The sequence below is a fragment of the Lampetra planeri genome, chromosome 3, assembly GCF_965212315.1.
Source record: "Lampetra planeri chromosome 3, kcLamPlan1.2.h2, whole genome shotgun sequence".
In the NCBI taxonomy this organism is placed as follows: Eukaryota; Metazoa; Chordata; class Hyperoartia; order Petromyzontiformes; family Petromyzontidae; genus Lampetra; species Lampetra planeri.
Window position 1 is genome coordinate 21,424,895 of NC_136109.1, and position 17,434 is coordinate 21,442,328.

At 41.6% G+C, this 17,434-nt stretch overlaps 1 protein-coding gene across 1 annotated transcript in view; it reads left to right on the plus strand.

Annotated features, from left to right (window-relative positions):
• The window catches only part of LOC144741020 (coiled-coil domain-containing protein 33-like), an 86,329-nt gene that overhangs the window by 48,973 nt on the left and 19,922 nt on the right, over positions 1 to 17,434 (plus strand). Inside the window, exons 9-14 of the mRNA XM_078623712.1 lie at positions 1,131 to 1,222; positions 2,437 to 2,551; positions 6,049 to 6,178; positions 6,591 to 6,724; positions 8,832 to 8,903; positions 11,733 to 11,924. Coding sequence (XP_078479838.1) covers positions 1,131 to 1,222; positions 2,437 to 2,551; positions 6,049 to 6,178; positions 6,591 to 6,724; positions 8,832 to 8,903; positions 11,733 to 11,924 — 735 coding nt within the window. The remainder of the gene's footprint in view (positions 1 to 1,130; positions 1,223 to 2,436; positions 2,552 to 6,048; positions 6,179 to 6,590; positions 6,725 to 8,831; positions 8,904 to 11,732; positions 11,925 to 17,434) is intronic.

Consider the following 17,434-nt stretch of genomic DNA (forward strand, 5'->3'; position numbering starts at 1 on the left):
AGCATCGCTTGTGAGCAATATCTGAACTGGTCCTGGGCACGCACCTCACCAACTGGCACTGACCAGCATGGTGAAGTATGGTCAAACAACCCCCGCTACTCCATTGGAACCTCATTTGACAGAAGAAAAAATATGATAATTGTTTTTTTACCCTTTTATCTGGCAACAAAACTGACACCTTTTTTTACAAGGAGTCATGTTTGCATAGTCCACAATACCTGCAGTCGTAATGCAAATCAAAAAACAACTCTGATAATGTATGCACTGTCCTTGAAGTTGATTGGTCTACACCCGAGACAGCTTTCCTTAGAGCCTAGTCTCACATGGTGTTGGACCAGATGACTGATATGGTGTGGCGAGACCTTCATCCAGCAGTTGATTAGCAAGGGGCTATACATTGTTTATTATCATAAATATAACTATTGACCAAAGGATTAACAATTATTTCAGCGCAAATAAACCAATAACGGAACGTCCAGTGGTAGTTCTACAATTCTTATAATGCTTAATACATTCACAGTAATTGGTAATTATGCATTATATTTTTAGTTAACTATTGCAGAAACTTTACATAATACGTTTACTCATTTATTTCCTATCACTGTAACCTGAAAATGTCAAAGGCTCTACATAATGCTTCTGCCAAATTGAACAAATGTAAAGTCAACTTTGAAAAAGATGGGATTACATTATCCTATGTCAACCTCATTATCAGTGGCAGCCATTGTCTCTCCACTGCTGAATGAAGGCCTCCCCGCACTGTTGTAATCCCTCAGTCTTGTGATGCCACAATCCATCTTACTCATACCAATGAACTGACCATATTTCTCCAGTAATTAGAAACTTTAAATGTGTAAAGCGTCAAATTGCAGGAGCGTATTAAGACAAGACAACACGTATACATACGCAGTACACAAAACACAATTAAAAAAACAAAAAAACAAAACCGTTAGTTGGGCAGATTGAGCAGCTGTACATCGCCACTCACAAGCTGTCTGAAGACACTACAACTGCCGGTCAATTTACTATGTGTACAATTCCCCCCCCCTCCCCCAAAAATGTCTTTTTTTATGTATGGCAATTGCACATTGAGAGTGAGTAGCTGACACGGATGTTGTTTTGCATGGCAGGTGCTGCTGCGGTCCGTAGAGAAGCCCCTGAAGGACCCGGCAGGGCCCATCCTAGCGGCCGCCCGCATTGTGCCCGACTTCGTCAGCTACAGGTTAAAAACAAAAATAAATACGAGGTTTATGATTTAGTGAGAATGATTGATGTCCATTGCACAAAGTGGGATTTTTAAAGGGTGGCAGTAGGGTGATGCTTGCGTCATTCATGAAAAAAGTAAGAGTTGGAGGTGCATCTTATAATCCGGTAGGTGTGTGGGTATGTTCAGATTGGCGTAACTTTAGTGATACGTGGCACAGTTTTGTGTGGGTCTTGCTTTCCAGTGTTCCTTTATATTACATAAATATAGACGAAGGTTACTGTTAAATGTATAGTTTGACGCTCAACACTTGCATTATTGCAAACTACGTCATTTGTGTCTTCCATTTCTTTTTACTTTACTTGACGAGGAATAATCGTTATATTTAATAGTGCTAATCTGCGGGATATTGACGCACTGATGACCACAGCAAAGTAGCATGTCCAATTCCCATTTTCACAACGGAACGTGCAGGCACGCTTGCGTGTGCACACTTGACTTTTTCACTTCTTCATAGCGTGACTGTCGTTTTATTTGATATGCCTCCCTGGAGCAAGTTATGGGATTTAGAGGTAATAATAAAAAAAACGCCTTGCTCAGCTGTTTCTATTTTACACGCAACATCATAAGACATGGTGGTGGAGCAGTGGCATAGTGCCCAGAACACTGCGCTCTGAATCCAGTTACCTGAGTTCCATTCCCGGTCACGGCTAACACAAGTAGTGAGTGATCTCTCCTGGGTACCCATCCATTCAATCCACACTGCCCTGCATGGTAAAAGTATGTGCAAACATCCCCCACAACTGATACGGTATGGGGAGACCTTGTTCCATCAGTAGATTATACAAATTTGCTGTTAAAAGATGAGGCACATTATAGCACATACTGCATTTTCTCCATATTATAAGGCACACTTCTTTCCCCTGTATTTTAGAGCAAAAGCTGGGGGGTGCATCTTATAATTCAGTAAGTGTCTGTCTGTCTGTGTGACCATATTTTTATAACTTTACTCACATCGGGTTGACGTTTGGGTTGCGGCTTACTTACTGAGTCGTATGATAATCCGGAGAATATCACATCACAATTCTTTCAAATGGTGCCAATAATTTGTTTGATTTGCTTTTGTTATTTACCTTTCAGATCTCATTCCTACCCCGCAACTTGTTTTCTTATAGGAGATGTGTGGAAAAACTAAAGTGTTTTTTTTTGTGACGCGTATTTTTATGCCAAAGGAACTCCTTGCTTCAAAGGACTCCGAGGGCCTTCGGGATCAACATAACAACAATTAATTTCCCCATGCAGCATTTGGCAGCATTCCACACGGTGACCAGCCAGAGCCACCCGCAGGTACCGATATAATGCGAGCGAGCGAGAAAACCACAGCCAGCGATGAATGTGCCTCCCACGCTCCGCAGGCTAATTGCGCATTAGGCACGTAATCATTCCCCTCCGCCAAGAGAATCGATGGAGCATCGTGAATCGGGGTGTTGTGCGATTTGGTTCATGATTCTACTATTTATTTTCTTCCCATGTTTTACCATCTCGTTGGTGTTGACTTCCTGCCTCTGCTCATGTTCAGGCTAATCTTCTCTGCCTTTGACCGACTGCCTTTAGTCTTGAAAGAGATATACAGTATAAGTCCCCCATAATAGACGTCCCAACTGTTTTGCGCAGTGTCTTGAGAAACATTTGCAGTTATACGCTTTAGAAATTCAAAGTGCGTTCTTTTGTTTATAATTGGTTCTGAAATGTGTACATTTTTGGTCAAGCCTGAATATTAATAATGGATTCAAAGACAAAGATTCCCCCGTATGGCCTTAACAGACTGTTGGGGCAAGTGCTGTTAGCGAGCACCTATAAAGGCCGGCACGGCACACGAGGGGGTGGGTGGCCAGCACCACACCTGGCCGCCTTTGTCTCCCCAGTGGTGATGTTTACACATCGCACCGGGTACTCATTTGAGGCTGAGTCGACTTAGGGGAGGCCCACGATCGTTTCAGATAACCGTCAGTGGTGTTGGCCATGAGCGGGAATCAAACTCGGGTCGCCGGGTTTGTAGCGCAGCGCGCTAACTACTACACTACTGCTCCCCACACACAATTCGATACTTGCATCATGAATATAAAAATGAATTTACTCGATAAATAGATGCATTGTCACATGCCTAGTCCTTATGAGTTGGGACACTTGTGCACACACACACAAAATCTATGCAGATTAGCATAGTCCTATTCAAATTCATATCATGTCTGACTGCTTCCTTAGTAAATAAAATATTACAAAATGCTCTGCTTAGAGGGCTAATACATTCTAGAATATTAATACGGTGGATACTACATCAGCACACATATCAGTTGATTTTGGACACTACCATAGTGTGAATTTGTCATGTTTTTTTACATTCCTACCAATGACTGTTACTGTTAGCACAATAAATCATTATACTGCATCTTAAGTGACGGTAAAGGACTTGAGGCAAAACATGCATTGTAATTTTTGGGTAATCTATTTAATTTAATATGCCGAAAAATGCTTTGAGCTTCAGAATACTGATGCAATCCCTAAGAGAATCAGTTTGCCGGTAAACCCTTTTTTTGGCCCCATTATTTTGTTAGAATATCCTCAGGTTTCCGCTGTGGATTTTGCATTGGCGTACGCAGGGATTATGAAATGGGGTAGGCTGAAGGGTTGATGGTAATCAGAGGGTAAAGCCATACGATTTATTTGCGTGGCAGGAAGAAACCTCATAGGCTTGTGTTCTGCCTGACCAAATGAAGAGGTCACCTGAGGTTGAAGCCCTGCAGTGTGGGTTCGCACGTGACTCTCTTGTTCAGTTGTAGTTAGGCAATGCCTTGGCAGCTTTGTCGCTCCACGATAATGGCATTCGATTATGCAGTCACTATTCATACACGTGAGAAATCATTGGTTTCCGAGGAGAATGCCCTCTGTGGCGATGGAGCAATCAAATCAGCTCCTGTGCCTATGCTAGGTGGATATGTTGTATTGCAGTACCTTGTGAAATGGCAACAGCTTGTGCAAGGCTTCATCCAGCAGTGGTATGGTCATTGCTGATGATGATGACTTTGCTGATAGTAATTACAACAAATGAGCAATTTTTTCTTGCTGTGGTCGTTCCCACCTGATGAAGGTTGCTTGTGTTGCAATCGAAACGTCGTGATTTATTTTATTTGATTTCTAACTACGTGACTTTACCGAAAGAACCAAAGAGTATATATGTTCACGTTTAGAATTGTGCTCACATGATAGGATGATAGTGTTTGTCCAGCTGAGAGACGACCCTCCGCCATAGGCATGTGGAATTTTCACCAACGACTGAGGCCAACGAATAAGAGATTTAACTCCACCCAGTGCCATCGTTTAGTACGGACACTGTCATTCGCTTTGCTTTCACTGCAGTGATATCTACAATTCTAATTTTTTTTATTGATGTTATGGTTGCTGAGCCCAGGCCCAAAGGCCCAAATGCCAAGTGGCCAGCAACAAACAGCGCTTATTGAAGTTACGATAGATAATAGTTCACACTGTACGTTTCTTGAATTGAGCAAGGTTGTGGGAATTTGGGAATAGAGAATTCCAACGCCGAGCAGCGTCAGGGGAAAAGCAGAAAAAGAAGTATTTGAAACCTGCAGTATTGTGATTGAACAGAGTATGGGTGAGATGAAACATTCATTCCAATACACCAAATCCTCAACATGGGTGGAGGAATTAAAAAGTGACATTCACGGGACGATTACAGTAGCGATTGCGGAGTGCTAAGGAGGTGACCGGCCACCAATGAGCAAACGACCTGGAGTTAATCGGTGAGCACTGGGTCGTCAATCGGCCCGTAGAATTCTATCAGGCACAGTGAAGGAGGAATAACACTGCTCAACAAAAAAAAAAAATTTCTGGCCTGGAATTCTGCAGCTGTTTTAGACTAATTTCAGGGTGCTGATTCCAAATCTGATCTCAGATTTGCTCTATCACATCTCATTTTATGCTATCGGCATACCCCATTTTCATTGATTTTACCCGAAATTAACTCTGTCACTTATGATTGCAAGTTGTTGCGAGTCATTAACTTTAGTGTTAAAATATCATTTTATGTAGATATCCACATTTATTTAATATTTTTCTTCTGCAGTTTTTATTGGAAATGCAATATTTGATATCTCAAAAACCTGATGTGATAGACAAAAACTGATGCCAGATTTGGAATACCTTATGCCAGAAAAAGTGTGTTGACCAGTGTAATAGTATTTCAACTACGGGCCAAATGTGTGCTCTGTGTAGTTGTAATGATTGTTCAGAGTTCTGAAATTTGTAGAGCAAAGTCAACGTGCGGTCATGTCACTTACAATTACTTTCATCGGTTAATAAGTTAGGTTTTTTTTGTATGCCGAAAGTAGGCAGTGCAAAATACAATTTAAAAAAAATATTGCATGTGAACATTACACACATGTGTTTTCTCCGGGTGCTCCATTTTCCTCCCACTTGTATACACGCTCATCATTTATTTGCTGAAAAATATTAAAATAAAACAAACAGCCTCAACGCAGTACCCTCCAGAGAAAGAGTCCTACGACTCAGTGTGGCTGTCCCGGATAAATAAGTACATTTCCAATTAAATTACACTCCGCTCCCCGCGCGCAGATTTGTTTACCCTCTGTCGCGTTTGTGTTGCGGGTTCAATTAAACACGTAATAAAAACAAAAGACACTCCTAAGATGTCCATCCCATAGGGTGTGTGCTACCAAAAAGCTAAGATGTAACGTTAATGCCACCAGCATGTGAACATTCGTCATAGTATCTGATGCCAGCGTGTGATATGTGCTCCCCTGTAGGTCTCAGCTGGAGCATTTCCTAAGGAGCAGCCCCAATGGGACCATACCTTCTTGTTCCACAGCAGAGATTGCGCCACCGCTTTTACAGCTGATGCCGCGCTCATCTTAGAGTTTTACCAGCTTAGCACAGGTGCAATTCATTGCAACACATTTCATTGCCTCCTCACAGCAAACGCAATCACTCGCAGCGATAATGACATCCACCGCCAAATGCTTTTCAGCGGCGATTGCTCCAATCACATTTATAAACTTATTTAACAAACCCAGCTTGATTGAACTAAGCCTCTCTGTGTGCTGCCAAAACGTGTCAATGCCATTGATTTGATAGAGGAGAAAAAAGCTTTTTACATTCAACGTGTGAAGCTTGGCACACTATAGCAGAAAAAGAAGTGTGGAACAACAGCCGACACACACGACTGTGGTACAAAGAAACAACGGGATAACACAAATGGAGACGAATGCCGGAGTGCGACATAATTGTGCTCTCGATGGCCAGCTATTTTTAATCCTCGGTGGCTCTCTCTCTCTCTTTTTCGTGGCAGTGATGAACGCCGCAAGCTGGCACTCCGGCAGCCCCGTTGGCATCTCGGTGGTGCCGCTAGGAGACGACATGTACCACCGGCTCATGGAGGAGGGCTGCAAGCGGGGCATCCGCCTCGACCACGTGCCCGTTCACGTACGCTCGAGCGTGGATCACATGGCAAACGTGTTGGGTCTTTTTTGAACACAAAAAACTGAAAATGCCAAATGATAGGAGGAGGAAGAAGGGGTAAGGAAGATAAGGAAATAAACATAGCACCTTGATTAACAATATCTAACAGCAGGGGCCACATTACATTTGATGGGGGCTAGGGGCAGTTATAATTTTCATTGCCCCTCTGGATATTCAATTCCTGGAATGTCATGTTTGACCATTGCCATTCACAGTCAGAAGCCAGTCACTCCATTGTTGTTTACCCTGGTTATATCAATTTCTAGTTTTTAAACGTGAAGCTAAATTAAAGTAAAAATGAAGAAAACGATTGAAATGTTAGCATTTACACTGTTAGTTATTCACATAGTGATGCTTTGGCTTTAATAAAATATATACAGTTGACTCTTGATTATCCGCGCTAATGACGGGGAGGACGGCTGTGGATAATTCAAAATCACGGATAATCAAAAAAATTCAGCATTTTCCACAGATGTCTATGCCAAAACCTAACGATCGACCGATCGATGCGCGTGCTCAGAGATAACACTTTTCTGCTCCTGTGCAGAAGACTCCGCCTACTAAGTGGATAGCAGAGCCATGCCAATCAAAATCAATCAAACTCCGCCCCACTGTTGTAAAGATATGCAACTACTGTACTGTAGAGGCGATCACGTGGATTTTGGATTAACCAGAGCAGATATTTGTTCGGTTTAAGTACGTGACTTGTAATAAACATTTCCAAGAATAACAATGTATAACTGATAATAGTTTTTTTTTACCCTTCTATCTGGCAACAAAACTGACACCTTTTTACAAGGAGTCATGTTTGCATAGACCGCAATACCTGCAGTCATAATACAAACAAAAGACATAACTCTGATAATGTGCACTGTCCTTGAAGTTGATTGGTCCACACCCGAGACAGCTTTCCTTAGAGTTATGCCTTTTGTTTGTATTATGACTGCAGGTATTGCGGTCTATGCAAACATGACTCCTTGTAGAAAGGTGTCAGTTTTGTTGCCAGATAGAAGGGTAAAAAAAAACAATTATCATATTTTTACTGGCAAATGAGGTTCCCATAGAAAATGTATAACTGTTTTTAAATGATTAATTTGAGCTTAAGGGAAAATCAATGTGTTATTAATTTATGTCAAAATTTCAGGTGCGTGGTTAATCGAGAGTCTACTGTGTATACATATTAGTTTTATGAAAGTGCAACGGTATTTCGTTTCGACCGTTAGGAAGCTGCTTAAATATTTGTGAGTGGGGGGCTCAAAATCCGATGCTTTAGAATGCAGCTCCTAAAGCCAAAAGCTCCTGCGTTAAACCAGCCCTGGAGAGAGCTCATAGAGATGCAAACAAATACAGACACGCCGTGCAGGTGACATCATTTCACGTCTGCGAAGTCACCGATGCAGAAAAATATAACTCCACATCACACGTAGAACAATGTGTTTTTTTTCATAGAGTAACATGTGCAAGGTAGCCAACAGCAGGCAGCACAGTATGGATTCTTGAATCCGTCTGTGCAGAGGATTTGAGTGTTACCTCCTCATAAGTATGGATTTTTGATGGGCAAGAACAGTGTATATTTAGTGTTTTGTGTAACTCAGTACAGCATTGTTGTTGCACCTCTGATAGACCTACGACATCTTCCCACCACAGCGTTAACAGTTCCTTGGGGCCCGATTTTAACAGCACACATTGGTATGGATGGATGAATTTGTAATTAGTATCACCACCCTAATTAGATGGATATGTGAAAGTAGTGAGGCTGATAACAAAAGCAAGCACATACCCTCTCAGCCCTTATGTCCTGTATAACCCGCATTTTTATTAAAATCTTCCAGATAAAATCGTGGGTCATGACCTAAAAAAATATAATTACAAGGTAGTCACTTGGCTGTCGGTTTGCTTGTAGCCATCACTCCACTGCAATGGTAATTGAAATTCATAACGCTTTTGGATGAACCCAGCAGAGCGAAAGTCAAAACCTGTGGATTGGAGGCCACATGAGTTATGTTTTTTATCAAATAGAAAGCACACAAATACACTGAGTTAAATTCTGTTTTATTTTATTGTATTGCAGAGTAAAGTCTTGAAGACTCGGGATGACGGCATTCCGTCTGTTGGTTTGATTCTACGTCTTATTGAGTCTGAGGTGAGTAAAACATTATTTTTTTTCACTTAATTATTTAACAAAGCAAAGCAGAATGCACCGTAACGTTGCAGTGATCTGTGGAGAAGCTGCGAAACGTTTGTGAGATTTGGCGCTGCCTTGGCATTTTGCTGCACTTTTCAATGTGACTGTGACGTCTTTATTTCTCTCAGCCTCGGTTGAAAAAGTATGCCTTAATAGCCTAATAATTGGCTGCAAGCCTAATTTCAAAAGCAAATTGTCCATTACATACAACATTACCCAGCGTAAATCTACGACCCTGGAATCCAAGGCCCTGGAATGATGATCCTAAACCCTAAAGCCCCATGCATTAAACTAGCTCCGACGAAAGCTCATGGATATGAAAATAAACGCAGACGTGCCGTGCAGATAACATAATTTCACGTCCGCAAACTCACCGATGCATGCAATCGTATCTCTACGTCGCAAGTGAAACAATATGTTTGCCCATAGAATAAAATGTGTTTGAGGTAACCAGCAAAAGGCAGCACACTAATGGATTATTGAATCCAACTATGCAGAGGATTCGAGTGTTTCCTCATACGTGGCCACCTCTTTATTATGTAATTATATATGTGTGTGTGTCAGATCGAGGTCAAAAAAATAGTGCACAGTTTTTTTTTGAAGCAATTCTGCAAGGTCATGGCCACGATACGTAATGTTGTTCGTAACTAGATTGCCTCGTTCAATTCCAGGAAATAATTTAGCCCTCGCCAGTGTAAGGCTTGCTACCCTTGGGCTGAATTGAGATCTGTAATTTATTTTCATGTCTACATAGATAATAATGTTAATAAATAAATAATCTAGATAGTAATCTTCTTCCGCTTTCACACACACGCACCGACAAGAATGTGCATGGCACGTAGCGGCACATTTATCATCCGAAATTGCTTCCGCAATTTGTCAGGGTGTCTGTTTTTTTTAACGTCCAAAATTTTTTTTTACCCTAAAAATACAACACTCTATTTTAACTGCACAGCTAGAATATCACGATACGGGACTGTATTTATTAATATTAAACAACATAGCTCTATCTCGTCAATGAAAATATCAATGATCTCACAGTTTTAAATCACAAACATGCCGTTGTGCGCGCGTGCATGTCAGTGAGCGAGCAAGCGGTGTGTGAGAGCCCTCGCACGCGGATTCTTATATACGATTCGAGAGCGAGAGAGAGAAGGGTTGGGAAAAAAATGGAACCGCTGATGTTAGTGTTATTACATCGCTCGTAAAACTGTCACCGTCAAGATCCACGCCAGAGGGAAGGATGCGCCATAACCGTAACCGTGATGAGAGGAGAGAGACGTTTTAATCAGCGGCATGATGAGGAGCTTGGGGTGGGGGTGGGGTGCTGTAGATGCTCTCGGCAAGCTCATAAAAGCGGTATTGATGTGGGCTGTGGCGGGCGGGACCGACGGAGCGCTGATTAAAACGGCTCCCGTGGCAAGGCTCTCTGCGATTGACAGCTCTCGCGCTCAGAACATCCCCGGCCGTATGACGAACGTGCTCGCGAGCCACTGCGCCATTTATCTAGCGATGTACAGTGACAATGATTGTGCATTCTGCCCAAGATAGATAACTGATTTTTGTTTTGCCTCAGATTGTCCTGTATTCAGCATCGAGGTTATTGCCTTTTTTTAAGTGGAATGGTATGGGTAGTTATTGTTGACGATTTTACATAAAAGTGAACGTTGAATAATTTCGATAATGCGAAAAGGGGGTATTATAGCACGTTCCTGTGAAGTCATATGAAACGCATTTTAAAAGCCTATCCAAAGCAAATACATAGGACCCTAATGTTCTTCACATTATCGGACCATTACATATTTTAAAATGAATTTATACCTCAATTACAATACATGTTGCTTTTGGGAATGCTGTTTACTGCTATTGCTTAGCCACTGAGTAAGCACTATGCTTTGGAGTATTTTGGACGGAAACATTTATTCCGACTAAAAAGAATAAAACACTTCAAACCTAAATTGTGCACTTGTTGCATGCCACGCTGCGCTGCAGAGTAAAATCAAAATGAAATTCCCAAGGCACAAAGGTTATATAAATAGAATATTAATAAAGGCTATGAGCCCTGGGGCAATATTTTTCTGGCTACCTGTCCGAGGCAGGCAGCTGGCGTGGGTGGGTGGGTGGCCAGCCCGAGCCTACTTGCTTTGCGGATCCTCAGCTGCAGAGGAGCGCACAATGAATAATTCACCACCAGTGGGCCACACCACATCCTCGTGGGGGCCCCGCACGCTCAATACGTAGAGTGCTTTGTTTTGTAGCTTCCACAAATCCATGTGTGTGTGTGTGTATCATGTCTTCGTAAAGGGGTCTCAACACGTTTCTTTACTCGCGCTGTGTAGTTTGTGCATCGTTCGCCGCCCAAGTCCACGGGCCTATTTCAAAAATGAATAACTGTTAAATGTGACATATAAGAGTATTGAAACCATATAAATTGTGCTATTTCCTGTGGCTGAAAAGAGCATTTGGTGCGTGATTGTGGTGGAGTAACGAGGTACGATTGAACTAAGTACATTTCAACGCTGAACCATTTGGCGTTTATCTTTGCCGTACAACTTAGACGTTGAAGCACTCACTGCTGCACGAACAAAAAATGAGTATCGATTGCGTTGACCTATTTTTTTGCCTTTATAGTCTCTATCACGTCTCTCAACTCTCGATTCACACTCGATAATACCTTTCGCCTCGTGTGTTTTTTCACGCTTGTGAAACTAGGAAGCGTCCTTACTTGCCCCTTTTTTTCCTGCTTTGTTTTTTGTTTGTTCTGCTTTATTGCGTCCGTCCCTCCAGAGGCCAGACTCACTGTTGACGACGGTGGACCCCGGCAGCTTGCCAGTTCTCAACAATGCCAGGGCGGTGTCCCCCCTCTTCCCCCCGTTTGGCCCCGACGACAACGGCGGAGAAGACGGGGTGGAGGAGAGCACCCGGTCATCTCCTAGGAGACCGCGTGGTCCTCAGCAGGAAGCTCGCCACTCGCAGAAGGTAGCCGCAACCACTTCGAGAAGCCGTCTGTGGCCCCTCGCTGCGTTTGCGCGCGAGTGGCCATGCACAGTAATTTCCACCCTTGCACGAATCACACGGCGCAGTGGGTTGATGTTTTATTTATTTTTTGTACTTTCAATGCGAATATATGCCAGGAGAAAACATGAGCACGATGTTAGTGTGACCGGAGTAAACACGTTAGACTAGGTATCCCAGTATTTTTGAGCTTGAAAAAAAAAAGGAAATTAGAAAAGCGAGAGAAATTAAAGGGCGAGAGAAAGGAATGATGGGTCAATGTGTTTTATTATTTTCAGGTCCCCCCAAAAAACATTAATTAAAAATGTTATCCAACCAAAGTAATACTTTTTTTTTATAAATAAATATACTACTCCATACATATATACACAAATAATGTATACATTTGTGAATGGAATGATGGTGCAGTGGTTAGCGCACTGCGCTGTGAATCTGGCGACCTGAGTTCTGTTCCTGGCCACGGTGAACATCTTTTCGTGAGCGATATATCAATCGGTCCTAGTCCTCCATCTTGCCCCCCTTCATCAACCCTCACTGACCACAGTGGTGAAGTATGGTCAAACCCTGTGGCCACACTGCATGGTGAGGTCTTCATCTGGAAGTGGATTGACTAAAGGTTGTTCAATAATATGTTAATTATTTAGAAATATGCGGGCATTTTAAAATATGACAGCAGTTGTGATGAATCCAATTCTTACAAATACTGAATTATTCGTTAAAGCCGGCAATGATTTATGCTTACAATTGCATTCCTATAATCACCGCACTTAAAAAAGAGGACGTTTGTAAGACTTGACAAGTACAAATGGATTATTACATCTTACTGCGTGCTACAATAATAGCATCCAGGCATGTCTCAGGCTTGACAGAGTAATTGAAGCGCCACACTTTGTACAGTGTGTAAAAGTGTGCGATTGTGTCGTGCAGAGCAGAAATATGGTAAGTGAACTTCTAAACTGTACTGAAATAACAGCAATCTGGGAACGATTCCTATGACCACGTTATTTTATTTGAGACTCCCTTAGGTCAACTCAGCCTAAACTGAGTTCTGATATGGTGTGTCAACATCAGCTTTGCTATTACGCACAGAACGATGTGCACTTGCAGTGATTCCATGAATTGTCATGGTTCAGAATCGTGATTTAATTCAAGAACCATATTTTTTACACATAATTCTCTTATAATTTCTCTTGTTTTCGGTCTTTGTATGCTTTTTTCCCACTCTCTTAGCCTACATATAACATAAACAAACTATTTACATACAATTTTCATGAATAATAAGGAATACATTTTTAGATGCACAATTGATTTATCTCATGAGCTTGCAAAATGGAAATACACTCGATTCATCGCTGCACCTTTGCATGCCCAATGCCTTGCAACTATGCTAGTCCTACTACTCAAGTGTTGATTATCACCTCTAATAATGCCTGCCCCAACAGTCTATTTAGGTTTAGTGAAAAATATGTAGACAGTTAAAATACGTTTTTAGTATGTGTATAACACATTGTATTCTTTCCTACAGTATTTAGGTTTACTTTATACGAGTCAATGTGATGTCCTGCCCATATGAGCGTTGAGGCAGTGCTCATCGCCTGTTTCATACGGTAGGAATGCGTTGAATCTATTCTAGATTTGAAGCTTTCGTGACTTTACCGAAAAAAACCTAAGAATATGAAAAATTAGTCTATCTGTCAGACAAGCAGTGTTGACATTCCCACAAAGTGGTTCTCGTTTTTACAGACATGGAGAGATGATGGGCCGAATCATTCCACAGCCAGGATTTGAACACGCAACCTTTTGACTCTGAGCCCTACACTCTACCACCTTTCATAAAACACGATTTTGTGAAAATAATGTTATGTTGCTCCTTTAATATCACATCCCACACAATGTTTCAAATTGAAAATGATAATTATCTGCACTCTTTGACAAAAAAAAACAAACCATGCAGTTTAAATATGCCTGGCCAGATTACTGAGCATCTGCTCAAATGCACCAGCTGCCGCCTGCTGATTTAAATGCATTGCTGATTAAATAATAATTTATTTTCCAACGAGTGCTGATTGCAACTGTGCTGTGTGCTGCTGGATCAGCAGGATTACCAATAAAATGCCACCTGTATTTGTATTCAAGGCCATGCCTTCATTAGTCTTGCACGGAAAAAGGCAGCGCCGTTTACCCACGTGAACAATGGGCTGCCCTGGAGGCTGATTACTTCCAAAGGCGCCTCAATAATTTAGCCTAATAAAACGCGTTTTAACCGTGAAATCAACCAAAATGTTGCGTTATTTTAAGAATGCCACAGTGCAGCACGAATGCATCACAATTACTTGCCATTACTACCGGTAATTCTCTGCATTAACAATCATCAGTAATTCACTGCTTGTAAAACGTGCAGAAATTCGTGGTACATAATGTCGCACGATATAAATTATAAACATATAAAGATCCCCCGTATAGCCTTCAACAGACTGTTGGGGCAAGTGCTGTTCGCAGGTACCGATGAAGACCGGCCAACACCATGCCTAGCTGCCCTTGTCTCCCCAGTGCTGGTGTTTACCCACCGCACCAGTGACTAATTTAAGGCTCAGTCAACATAGGGGAAGCTCAGGACCGGGTGCAGATATTCGCCACTGTTTTTGGTCGTGAGCGGGAGTCAAACTCGGGCTGCCATGTGTATAGTTGTGTCTGATAACCACTGGACCACCACGCCCCACACACACAGGCACTGTGTAATATGTAATAACAGGGTTTTCTCCCTTTTTTCTGGCAACAAAACTGAAAACTTTTTACAAGGAATCATGTGTGCATTAACCACAATACTTGTGATCAAAATGCAAACAAAAAACACACTGATAATATATGCATTGTCCTTGAAACCGATTGGTTCACGCCAGAGACGGCTTTCTTTTGAGCCTTGTCTCAATTAGTGCTAGACCAGAGGACGCCAAAATGCGTACAGCTCAAAGACAATGCTTTATCAAAGTAATGAGGGCTCTGGGTAAACATCTACATCATTAGACCTTCTTTGCCAGTACCAAAATATAATAATAGGGGTTTCCCCCTTTTTTCTGGCAACAAAACTGAAACCTTTTTATGTCTTGTAAAAATGTTTCAGTTTTGTTGCCAGAAAAAAGGGGATAAACACTATTTTGGTACTGGCAAAGGAGGTCTACTTATGTGTAATATGTGTTTATAGTACTGTATATACACCTGTAAAGCATAAATAAGCCAATTTTGCATGGACAATTTGATTGTCTCATGAGGTCAAATATCAAAGTTAAAGGTGCAGCCATGCACTTGCATGCTCAAGCCGCTGCTGGTGGAAGGGCCTCCACTACAGAGAGCTCTAGAGAGACCCCTCTAGACGGCACATATATGTTTAGCGCAGTGGTTCTTAACGTGGGGTGCACGCAACCCCTGGGGTGCGAGACATGGCTCGATTTTTTTAGAAAGTAAATCTAAAAAAATAATTAAGCACAGGCACGTAAGTAAAACTACTTTGTTTTATCAAAACTATGTATTTATTGACGTACATTTGTTTACGATTGAGAACCAAAGGGGTGAAGGCTGCAGTAAATGTTAAAAACCACTCGTCTTTTTATATCATTCTTACGTAATCAATGCATATGTCCAGTAGAGTGCACGTTGCATAGGGGAACAGTGTGTCTGCACTCTTATCGTTATAGATATACTTGCTTAATATAAAAAAAATAATGTAAATAAATGGAGGATTTGTATATATCCTCAGTCGGATAATAGAAACACAACAAATCACTGTGTGGTGCATTATTCTTGGCGACCTACTTAACCTCATGCTCTGTCTGCAATGCATATTAATGTGACATTATGACTACCACAGCCACTTACTCATGGGAGAGAGTGCTTTTACTGGGATTTGGACAATGAATGAAGACTGCATGTGAGCAATTGTGTTATTTGTTGGCTTTGTAAAACTGTATTTATCTCATTATTCATGCAGTACACCTGTTGAAACTCAGGAATTTCCAGGATGCCACCGAGTCCTCAATTAATATTTAACAGTGTAAGAATCCTTACTAATACTGTATGTCGGTGATGCTGGTTTGGTGTAACCGTTAGCACACTGTTGCCATTCTAGATTTGAAGTTTTCGTGACTTCAAGGTTCCATACTCTTTGGTTCTTTCGGTAAAGTCACTAACGTGAAAAAATATAAATATAAAATAAGAATAAAAATAAAGAATTAAAATAACTAAATTAAATCACGACGTTTCGGAGGCAACACAAGCTTCCATCATCAGGTGGGACAACCACAGCAAAAAACAGAATTACTGTAGTGGGCTATTTTATTTTTATTTTTTATTTTCACCTACGTGACTTTACCAAAAGAACCAAAAAGCACACTGTTGCCAGTTTTATCTCTCAGCATGGCAGTTGAAACAATGATCAAGTTTGTGAAATCTCACCACCTCTGTCCACCCAGAAGTGTAAATGGGTGCATCGCAGTTCGTCGATCGAGAGTTTGTGTGTGGTGGGGTAAAGCAAGAGTACTCCCACCTCAACCAAAAAATTCTGGCCAGCCTGGAAGTGTAGGCCTACTTACCCTATGAAGGGGCTCTCTAGAGCACCCGAGAGTGGAGGCCATTCCACCAGCAGTGGCATTGGCAAGAAATTGCAGAGCTGCGCCTATTAGTAAAATCGAATATATGCTGTATGTATGTACAATATTAACTCGACAAAAACATTCCCATGTTAGGTCTGGGCATCATAAAAACGATACTTAGTAGTGCATACCGTCAAAAATTCAGAACACCTTCGCATATAAATAAGTAATCATGAACATTAAAATAATGTACAGTCCTCTATCAATCCATTGCTGGATGAATGCCTCCCCATGCCATATCAATCATGGGGATTGTTTGACTGTAACACTGACGATCAGTGCATATTGATGAAAATCGGCGCAGGACTAATAATGGCAATTGCTGCTGATGTTAAGTCATTGCTGGGAAACTCACCGGCTTCATAACACACTGCACTAACTACTGTGCCACTGCTAAACCCTACAAATGAGTATGATATACGTAATGAGGCAAATCTGTGTATGTACATGTACTATCCAATACATTAATCTGGCCAGGTTATACGCTGGCTTAAGGGCCCAACTCCCCACGAATATGTTGTGAATTCACTTTGTGGGAAACCAACAGTGCTCATTCTGTAGAGAGACTGGTTATGGCCAGATGGGTGTGGATTTTACACCACTGCCTCAGGATCACCAACAGGGTTCAGCACTGCCCAACATTAATTTGGGTATAGGGACACACTTTGATCTCACTGGGTATTTAAAGCTGCGATTTCTGATCACAAGCATAACATGTTGAGACGAGTAGTCGATAAAGTAAATAAATGACAGTACATTGTAATCGACTACTTTTTTGTCATAGATTACTTGGGTCTCTTTAAAAAATGCCAGCCACCCCAATATTCT